The sequence below is a fragment of the Argopecten irradians genome, unplaced genomic scaffold (genome assembly GCF_041381155.1).
Source record: "Argopecten irradians isolate NY unplaced genomic scaffold, Ai_NY scaffold_0841, whole genome shotgun sequence".
Classification (NCBI taxonomy): Eukaryota; Metazoa; Mollusca; class Bivalvia; order Pectinida; family Pectinidae; genus Argopecten; species Argopecten irradians.
In genome coordinates, this window is record NW_027188308.1 from 1 (window position 1) to 11,412 (window position 11,412).

At 36.5% G+C, this 11,412-nt stretch overlaps 1 protein-coding gene across 1 annotated transcript; it reads left to right on the top strand.

The window, feature by feature from the left end:
- The first annotated feature begins 7,559 nt into the window (after nt 1-7,559).
- On the top strand, nt 7,560-10,446 carry LOC138313684 (uncharacterized). The gene is made up of 2 exons (XM_069254027.1): nt 7,560-7,702; nt 10,263-10,446. Exons 1-2 carry the CDS (start codon nt 7,560-7,562, stop codon nt 10,444-10,446), a joined length of 327 nt encoding a protein of 108 aa, XP_069110128.1.
- The last annotated feature ends 966 nt before the right edge of the window (nt 10,447-11,412 follow it).

The following is an 11,412-nucleotide window of genomic DNA, read 5'->3' on the forward strand; positions in this document are numbered from 1 at the left end:
GATCAAACCAAAATTAGATTAGTGGGAAGAGGGGTGACTGTTTCGGAGTTAAAGATAATAGTCCTAGACCTACTTACTTTTCGGCCTTTTACGAATTGTCCTATGTGCAGTGGAGCACTGCTCTGAAACAATTCTAAGCCTATACTTTCAGGGTTTCAAAATTGGTTGCATATGGGCGCATTAGTGGTCCAAAAAATGGCAAATTCTTAATATAGTACGCTCAAAGAGCATCAATTCACATTTGTGGACTCTGATGGTAAATTGTACAGACCTTCATCTGTATTAAGGCTTAATTTCCCACGAACGGGTATTGACGTAAGATATCAAACAAGGTACTGTTTGTTTATTTAAAATGTTTGAAAAACACAACGTTTTATAATGGTTAGCGTAAGTCATGTACGTGCCATGAGCAATAAGAGGTCGCAATTTACAAATACAGCAGTATACAAAAAACAGCAATTTTTTTTTCAAAAAGTCTATAAATTATTCCAGCTCTTCGGATAACCAATTATTCAGGGTCAGATCATTTCAATATAGGTTAGAAAATGTGATGAAAACAAGTAATGTTTAATGTAAAGATATTTTAAATTCTTTTTCGGACATCTTTTACGACATGCCGCAAATCGGCCAATTTTGTTGCGCAGCCCCAACTTCAAGCAATGTAGAAACAAAGTTTGAGAGAGATGCAAGATCGCTTGCTGATGATTTATGTAAGCATCTGACCGCCACTTACACTAACTGACTTTATCTTTCCTGATGCCTCCCATGGGTAAAAGATGGCCTAAGACATAACCAAATCAATGGCTTTTAAAAGTCTGAAAACAACTGCATACAGGGAGTGGGACCACTGTGTTCGCAGGGTTGCCAGTATGAAGTGACTGGGTTTTTTTTCGGCGGTTTGCTTCAGGGGCAAAACGTCTAAAGAAGGGGTACCGGTAGGAGCAGACGACGATCACAAATCAATCTGTCACCAGTGATCACTGACCACGCATACGTACGCTGTACATTGTACCATTGTTTGTTTAGGTGTTTTTTTTTATTAATGAACGTCCTATTAAAAGCCATGTGTCAGCGTTAGAGTGTAGCATGGGGTGTGGATGTTTGTCAAGAAGAAATTAACGTCCAGTTGGAGGTCACCGGAGGACAAGTTGTCGAGCTATGGGGTTTTGGCCGAATGCGGTTGTCACTGCATTATTCATGTTGTGTCTTCATCAGCCACTATTGAATGGCCGCCGAAGACATCCATTACGGGCGAAACACGTATGGCCTGTCTGCTAGTCTGATTGAAATACCAGTCCTTGATTAATTAACGTCCTATTAACAGCTGATTGATGGTCATGTAAGGACGGCCTCCCATGTATGCGGGTGTGTTGCGTGTATGTTTGTGCGCAGGTAGGTGCGTGTTTCGGGAGACTGCGGTTATATTCATGTTGTGTCTTCTTGTATAGTGGAACTTTTGCCCTTTTTATAGTGCTATATCACTGAAGCATGCCGCCGAAAGACACCAAGCAACACACCCCACCCGGTCACATTATACTGACAAACGGGCGATACCAGTCGTCCCAACTCCCTTTTTGCTGAGCGCTAAGCAGGAGCAGAAACTACCACTTTTATAGACTTTGGTGTGTCTCGGCCAGGGGACAGAACCCAGAGCTTTCCTCACAGGGGCGAACGCTCAACTCAAGGCCAAATGTGAGGCGGTGCCAAGGGAGGCATTAGGAAGGATAAAGTCAGTTAGGAAGAATAGAAAAGATAAGAACCTAAATTTAGTCGCCTTTTACGATCATGCACTAGGGGCAGCAGGTACAATTCTAACGCCCTACCTGCAGGGCAAGGTAGGCACAATGTAAGCTTAATATTACAGAGTAAACATACGGGTCGTATCACATTTCCCCTTCCACAGTAAAAAATAGTTAAGAATTCAGTCGAATCCCTCTCATAATATTTCTACACTGGGAATCCCTTTACTAGATGTACTACATCTGTATTTTATTACTGAAAAAATTATAAAAGGACCCATGATGCAAAATTGAAAAAAAAATGTACAGCTGTAAATGTACAAAATGTAAAAATTAAAAATCAAACTTTTAGCGGTTGATGAGGATTATATTTCAAGTAAAAAGGTATAAATATTTTTTCTTCATATTTTTGTTTTCATATCCAACTGGTACATATGCACCTCATGTCAATTCATGTGAACAATGTCCGACAGGAAAACAACATGGAAGGATCTGGGATGCTAACACAAACCTTGCATCAGATATTATAATACATCCGAATGTATTACTCATACTAAACAATTTGTATATAAAATACTGTACAAGCATATGTCTGTATACATGTATCGAGAGAATATCAATCTGATTAAAATACAGATCCTTATTATCACTACGATAGGAGGATCTGTACATATATTCATTAGGGTCACGTCATGGATGACCTTTGGAAATGGCCAATCAAAATTGACACTGCCAGAATCTAAAGGCTGTGCGAATTATTTTCGTGTACGTAGTCATCTCGCCCTAAGTGCACAACAATGCTCAATGTGTATGCTTACTTGGACGAAATGGCGTTAACAATTGACGTAGAAATGTGTAGAACATGTATTTGATCTGGGGTACACGTGATAAAAGGTCATTCGAAACGTGACCCCATATGGGATATTGTCAGATCCTATATTGAACGGAGTGGTTATAAGGATCTGTATTTCAATCAGATTGAGAGAATATGTACAATACAATATGCACAATACTGTATACATGTAGATCAGGCCAAAAAAAAAAGACATGTCTCTATCTCATATTCCAGTTCCAGCCATTATTTTAGAATGAAAGACACTAAAAGTACGAGCCTATTTTCTGCCAATGTAACCCTAAACAGACATATTTTTTGGCCTGATATATCTATATGCAACTTGTACAGTGTATGATGTTGTCCGTGTTACACACTGTGTCTGATCAACAGTCTTTCCACAAATGTGCACTGTTAATTTTCCAACTGAATATGATCTGTAGATAAATTATTGTTTTCACTTAACTGCACGATTTAATTTGTTATATTTACATTAACTTGTCACTTCTATTATATAAACTAACCAAGGCCAAGTAGAAGTACATGACAGTATAACTGACACCCAAAACGTGGTGACCATTATGACGTCACTAATGTTGACGTGGTGACATCAACTGATCACCGTCAAAATGGCCGTTCCATCATGTGGATTAAATTTTCGAAACGGTTTTCCTGGTCAAGAGCTTAAACAATGTTAATGCAGAGACACGAAAATAAGTTGATAATGTAAATATAAGCATTAAACTATCTTCCTATGGCATCTATAGTCTATATAGATGCCAAAGGAAGATAGTTTAATGCTTAGATAAATCTGGCTGCTTGAAATATACCCAATGGGTGAGGAATGTTTTGGTTATTTGAACTTTGTTTTGACCATTGATTTTAGTAATACTTTCTGATGAACGCATATTAATAATCTGGTATTACAATGCAAAGATTATGAAACTACACACAGAACTATAATTTATAACTACTTTTTTTAGCAATGATAAATGCTGGTGTAGGAGGAAGACAGATTAATAGTATTCTTACGTCACTCAACATACCACACCGTTAGTGACAACCAACGTTAAGATCCCCGTCAAAACGAAATAGGACAGTAATTGAACTTATGGAGCCGAGGATTCCATAAAAAAATCTATTACAGAAGAGATTCATAAAGTCCTGAATATGTTGAAATAACTATTTTTTTTCCCTGCCTGTATTTATAAGCAATTTGTTCAACTATTAGTATTATCAGTAAGTTGATCACATATTGCGCTTGATATCAGGGTCTACTGTACATGTTAATCTGGGGCTGATATATAACAAAGCAAATATTTACCCTTCAGGAAGATAAATTTCCCATTAAATTATTTGTCTAGTTTTGTTTCTGAAAATAAAATTTTATCAAGAAATAGTAATTTTGTTGACACAGCCATGTAATACAGATTCAGATGACATGAGGGTATATACATATATTGCTTGGATAAAATATAGCTAGTATGTGCACTGTACATTGTATAAGAGAAAAAATGGGCATACTAATGAGTTCGGTAACTATAAATTGAACAATCATATATGATTTGTCTTGCAGGGAAAACAGTGGTGATGGAAGGCTTACAGTCAGTGTGGATGGAGCGTGGCAAAAAGAGGAAGTGGTAGATCCAGTGGACAGTTAATCGGGTTTGTAATTATATGGACTTTGTGTGTGTGTATCAATTTAGAAGGGATCTGTCTCAGATTTCATATGTAGGTTCCCCTAGGACGACCCTAGTTTGGCATATGGCATTTTGGGACTGATCTATCAACAAGATGGCCGAAAGGCAGCGATTTTAGATTTTGATATTTAAAAGTTTTTTGTTGGGTGCCAAGATACCTCTAGGATAGCTTGTTTACGTTTAAATTATTGAAAAATAACAACAAAGCTGAGTGTACCCTAAATAAAGCATGAAGTGGTTTAATTATAATGAAGCGGTTTATTTAAACATTAAACTTTATATGGTCTCTATATCTATTATAGATACCAGAGCTGTATGTAACGGTCATTATGTGCATTTATTGCTTATACACATATACTGTGCGTCTCAGATCTCAACAAATAACGCCGACAATTCAAGTTCATCTTTAAACAGAGCAGATTGACTGTAATTAAGACATAATACACAAAGTTACACATATGAATCTAACAAGCGCGGCATCACAATGTAAACAAACTAACGCGCACACATATGACTCAATATACAGTATCACGATAGAAATAGCAATTACTGTACATCAGAATCAATCATTAACACTTCTGTAATATAATTAAAGTCTTGACAAATTATAATGTGTATGTACAGTGATCTCCTACCGTATCGTTTCCGCTGTTTGATCCTATTCGCTCAGCATACCGGGAGTGGGACTACCGGTTCGCTCGTTGTCAGTATAATGTGACCGGTGGGATGTGTTGCTTGGTGTCTTCGGCGGCATGCTTCAGTGATATAGCACTATAACAAGAATTACACGGAAGTGGATGTGTCGCCTGCACAGCATCACAAAAAATAGTTATTTACAGTTGAAAATATTGTTAATAATTTAGGTGAAGTAATCAAGTTCCATAACTCTTGCAAACATTGATGGATTTTGAAAAGTATCAAAACCATCTAAGATCTCATTGATATAAAGCAATATACCAAATATGGTTGAAATCGGACAATAAATACTAAAGTTTTCAAGCAGAAGCCACGTTTCGACTATTTTAAGGTCCTGTAACTCTTGCAAATATTGACAGATTTTAACCAGTATGGAACCAATCTAAGATCTCATTAATATAAAACAAACCAAATTTGGTTGTAATCAGACAATAAATATTTAAGTTATCGAGCGGAAACCATGGATTTTTCTGTTTTGATGATTTTAAAGTCCCGTAACTCTTGAAAATATCGATGGATTTTGACCATTATTGAACTCATCTAAGATATCACTGATATAAAACAATTTATGAAATTTGGTTGAAAATGGACAATAAATATTTAAGTTATCGAGCGGAAACCATTGATTTTCCTGTTTTGATGATTTTAAAGTCCCGTAACTCTTGAAAATATTGACGGATTTTAACCATTATTGAACTCATCTAAGCTATCAATGATATAAAACAATTTATGAAATTTGGTTGATAAAATTGGACGATGAAACCATGGATTTTTTCTGTTTAACGTTATCGTAAAGCGGTGCAACCATGGATTTTTCTGTTTTGATATAAAACATTATGAAATTTTGTGAAATTGGACGATAAACATTTAAGTTATCCGTAACTGTTTGACGATTTTAAAGTCCCAAACTCTTATTTACGAATTTTGACCATTATCGAACTCATCCGAAAACTCATTGAGATAAAACAATTTATGAAATTTGGTTGAAATTGGACGATAAATATTTAAGTTATCGAGCGGAAACCATGGATTTTCCTGTTTTGATGATTTTAAAGTCCCGTTACTCTTGCAAATATTGACGGATTTATACCATTATCGAACTCATCTGAGATCTTGTTAAGATAAAGCTATATACTAAATTTGGTTGAAATTGGACAATAAATACTTCAGTTATCGCACGGAAACCGTTTCCCGGACGCCGACGCCGACATAGTGATACCTAAGTGCCGCCCTTGCGTTGCAGGCGACACAAAAAGGGCAAAAGTTCCACTATACAAGAATACACAACATGAATATACCGCAGTCTCCTAAAACACGCACCTCGCACTACATACATGCAACACACCGCATACATGGGAGGCCGTCCTTACATGACCATAGCTGTTAATAGGACGTTAATTAATCAAACAAATTGATTAAATTATACATATCAAATATTTTATATTTCAGGTCACTGTTCTATGATTGGTGCACAAACTGGCAAAGTAGTCGGATACAGCGTACGCAGTAAGTTTTGCGAGATGTGTGATGTTTCAAGCAAACGGCCAAGTCTCGAAATCCCATGATTGTCGATGTAACTGGGATGGCAGTAGTAAGGCTATGGAATCTGACATGGTGATAGAGATGGTTACTAAACATCACAAGGCAGGAAATGAGATATCTACTACATGTATAGTAGCTGATGATGACACTAAAACCTTTCAGCGGTTAGGCAAATCACTTCAAACTGATTTCACCAAGAAATCAGACTGTAATCATCTCAGTAAAACATTACTTCACAGCTGTACAAACTTCAGGTTAAGCATAAATCACTGACAAGTAAAGTAATTAAATACATACAAAAGTGTATTAACTACATGCTCGGCCAGAATCAGGGAAATTCCAAGGGAATTAGCAAAGGCTTTGATGTCATAATTAAATGTGTTTGGCAATCATTCTGAATGTGACCCGAACTGGTAAAGAAAACCCAAACAAAAAGTACAGAGCTTTGCCTTATGGCCAACAGCTGAAAGACCAGGGACAGCAATCATCTTTGACTGCACTATTTGATACATTGAAACATCAAAGTGACAAACTATCTACATTAGGAAGCACTCAACGAGTCTTTCAATAAAACAGTGGCATCGAAGGCACCTAATCATATTTCTATAGTGGAACAGTCAGTCTTAATCACAGAGTTGCAGCTAGTGTGGCACACAAGAATATTTGACATAGCTATGTAACCAAGTTGAGTATATTTCATTCCTTTAATTTCCATGGCCCCTAATTGTATCGCTTTATTCTGTTGGTGGATATATTTTACAGAAACAATCAAACAACATTCATTATTTAAGGCATTTTATTTAGCAGATAATTTGATTGAAATTCTGTGATCAGTGGAGAAATATGGTCTCAGAATTCCTGCAAGTGATATCCTAATTAAAAAATAACTACCAGGTAAAATACTGAACATTAGTGATTAGCTTATCTTCCTGTGTGTGTGTGTGTGTGTGTGTGTGTGTGTGTGTGTGTGTGTGTGTGTGTGTGTGAAATGAATAGATTATTGAAATATTACAGTAGAAGAAATTATATATATGTAGTTTGTAATCATGCATGCAGACACATGAACAAGTTGGATTGTCACCTGGTGGACACACTTTTAAACTTGCCTGTCTGCGGGATCTTCAAGCACGGAAACGTAAGGCATGTAGCATCACAAGTATAGCCAGAATACGACGCCTGGAGTTGCATGCAAGGTATGAAACAAAATAATTCTGCATTTGAAAATGGAATAGTGCTTATAGATATTTGAATTATTGTATTGGAATTTCATGAATGTATTGAGTTTAATGATTCTTTACATTTTACTTAACTCTGTGAAGAAGTTTAAAATAGGAAATTTCGATGTAAATTTAATGTCATGGTAATTATAAAATAATGGTGAAACTTCATCAGATTACTACAATTCTCCTTATAATTGCAGTCACTTTGACATGAAGTACCTGGTTGTACAATTTTACTTTATTATACTTGTTGGTATTTTGTTTTCATTTTAAACAGGATCCAGGCCAATACCACAAAAGTACTACTTTGACCTGGAAAGTACAGGATTAGGTAAGTTTCTATAGCAGATATATGTCAGAATGTGGTTTCCAGACACTCACTTGAGAATGAATCGATGGATTTTTATTAAACTTCACACAATGGTAACAAATGAGAAAATACAGCTTATCATAGAATTTTGGGTTAAAGGTAAACTACAAAGGTCACTTTTACTAAATAAATTAATTCACAAATTTTATTTTACGGACGATAACTTGGTGGTCACATAGGTGGTGATGCAGCTTGGGATTCTTTGGATGTGTTATCTGGAAAAAATAATAACGTGCCATCTATAGATAAGATAAGAGGCCCAAGAGGCCTTGACGGTCACCTGAGTGCTGATACAGAGTTGGTTCAAATCTGTAAAAAGTATTTACGAATTAGAATAAATTTTAAAGTTGAACCTTCGTATTAGAATTTTTATTTTTTGTTTTTCATTTTGATAGTAAGTGTATTATGTTACCAAACCTTATGCTTAAAATTCCAATTTGCTTTGCCAACGTTGAACAAAACAAGTTTGACTCATTTCCTATGGAAATTGAGAAAAAATGCTCATAAGTATGTTTTCCCTATATAAACTATGGTAAACTTGACCCCCTCCCCAGGGGAAAACTTTAGAGTCATATAATTCACCATTTTTGTAAAGGACCTTAAGACCTTTCCATCTATGAAAATCATTTGATTCTACTATTTCCAGAATTTTACAAAAAGGTTTTAGAAGTTTTAGCCTATTTGACCCCTTTCGGCCCTGCCCCCAGGGGGTCGGCCAGGATTAATAGGGATATGGTATTAAAATGATATCTCGGGCTAATAATTATAACAAAGTTTGACTCATTTCCTATGAAAATTGAGAGAAAAATGCGCATAAATGTGTTTTCCCTATATAAACTATAGTAAACTTGACCTCCTCCCCAGGGGGAAACGTGAGACCCCACAGTCATATAACTCACAATTTTTGTAAAGGATCTCAAGACCTTTCCATATATGAAAAGTAGTTGATTCTACCATTTCCAGAATTTTAGAAAAAAAAGTTTTAGAAGTTTTAGCCTATTTGACCCCTTTCTGCCTCTCCCCTCTGCCCTCAGGGGGTCGGCCAGGACTTATAGGGATATGATATTAAAATGATATCTCAGGCTAATAATTATAAGCAAGTTTGACTCATTTCCTATGAAAATTTTGAGAAAAAAAAACAATTTTTGTAGAGGGCCTTAGGACCTTTCTATCTATGAAGAGTATTTGATTCCACCACATCTGTGAGTGGAGAAGATTTTTGAAATTTTAGTCAATTTTACACCTTTTGGCCCCTCATTCAGCCCCCTTTTGGGTGGGGACCTTATAATTCACAATTTTGATTGGCCTTATTCCTAAGAAGGCTTGTGCAAAATTTCATTGAAATTGCTTCAGCGGTTTTGGAGAAGAATTCGGAAATGTAAATTGTTTTTACGACGGACGACGACGGACAAACGGCGATTAGAAAAGGTCGCTTGAGACTTCGAAGTCTCAAGTGATCTAAAATGTAATCGACGACAAGGGATATCTGTTGCTTGCAACACTTACTACATGTATAAGCTTGTTCCATATTCATACTCTCACTAGTATCAGCTCATCCTCCAATTCATCTAGCTATACATTGATGCACTTGGTTAACTTTGCTCAGTCTAGATATGATCTCTCAGAACTTTTGTAGGGATACTCTTTCTAATCGCAGGAGGTTGTCACAATATCTGAGGAGGCAAGGTCTTCTATTTACCATAATAGAGTTTGTTTGCCCCTCATATATTGCGACAATCTCCAGTGCTTTAAATATAGATATTACAGTACATGGATGTTAACCACTAACAAGAAATCCGATACACATTCAATGAACATTTTTTTATTATTATGCAATTATAATCAAAAGTGTGCTGAGATGAGAAATTCAGCACATATGTAACTCCAGGTACAACTTTACCCCTTGTGTCTCCTCAGTTACTGTTTTGACATGTAGAAATGGAAAGTTGTTTAAAGGAGGTCATCTTATTGATTCTTTATCATTGCCCAAAGCTTTAGAAGATCTTATAGCATTCTTTAAGCGATATCCACCTCCATTGCACCTTGTTGGACACAAATCAAGACCTTTGACTGTCCCCTCCTAATGAATGCTTTGGAGTTTGGGTAAACAAGCTGAGTTTCTGGCTGTGTATCGGGGTTCCTTGACACCAAAATACTCTGTAGGACGGGGATGCCTGGATTAATGTCTTGCTCGCAGCGAAATCTTGTGAAACATGTCACTGGAAGTTCAGACTACAATGCACATGATGCATTAGCAGATGTGCTTTCACTGCAAACTCTTGTTTTAGAGAGCCAACTAAATATTTTGATAGTGCCTATGAAAATGCTACCTTTACAGAATATGTGAAAGAGATGCACAGCTATTCTAAAAGAGTGCGGGCAAACCTGCCTTCTTTACAACCCTTGATAGACAGAACGATCTTGAGTGAATCTATGGCAAGGAAAGTAGCAGGCAGTGGTTGAATTGTAGTTGCCTGGTATTAGGGCACAGAAGGAATGGAGTTGATAAGGAAAGTGTAGTGTGGTATGAAAGGTGTAAGAGTGACAAAGTCATCTAAAATTGTTAACTCTGTCGGGGATTACTTTTCACAATTGCAAATTTGTGTGAGTGAAATATAAAAGTTTGCAGTGTTTGATCTGTATATCTTATCACAGCTATGGTCATTTATATCACTGAAGCATGCTGCCGAAGACACCAAGCAACACACTCCACTCGGTCACATTAATTGACATCATTTCATTGCAAAAGTAATATTAATGCTCATTAGTTCACATTGACAACAAATAAATACCTGAACAATATAGCAGTTTCCAATGTTCTTTTGTGCCACACTAGCTGCTACTCTGGTTAAGACTGGCAGAGCCACTGTAAAAAATTGATTTGGGGCCTTAGTAGCTACCATCTTCTACGTCTGTCCGTCCGTCCGTACGAATGGTTTCCGGAGCATAACTCTAAAACCAGTAGAAATATTTCAAAACATTGGTCTTATGGTCAGTCCGAAAACATGGAAACAGCTGAAAAATCATTTTTTGTTTCCACGAAACTTCATACACACTTATGTCTGTATTGGTCTTATGGTCTAGTAGTGCACCTTAAAACCCTTTTGCTATTTTAAGGTTTTCACTTTTTGTACTTTTTTCTGTAACCATGAAAACATTGCTGAAAATGGCAGATTTTTGTGCAAGAATCGTTTCCGGAGCACAACTCTAAAACCAGCAGAGATATTTCCATGAAACTTCAAAGACACATCGTTCTTATGGTCAAGTAGTACCTTTTGCTATTTTTAGGTTTTCATTTTTTGCACTTTTTCCG

Excerpts from the sequence above, each read along its gene's own strand:
- LOC138313684 (XM_069254027.1), top strand. The coding sequence starts at position 7,560 with ATGCAGACACATGAACAAGTTGGATTGTCACCTGGTGGACACACTTTT. Across the intron at positions 7,703-10,262 it reads CGCCTGGAGTTGCATGCAAG|GACGGGGATGCCTGGATTAA; the intron begins GTATGAAACAAA and ends AATACTCTGTAG.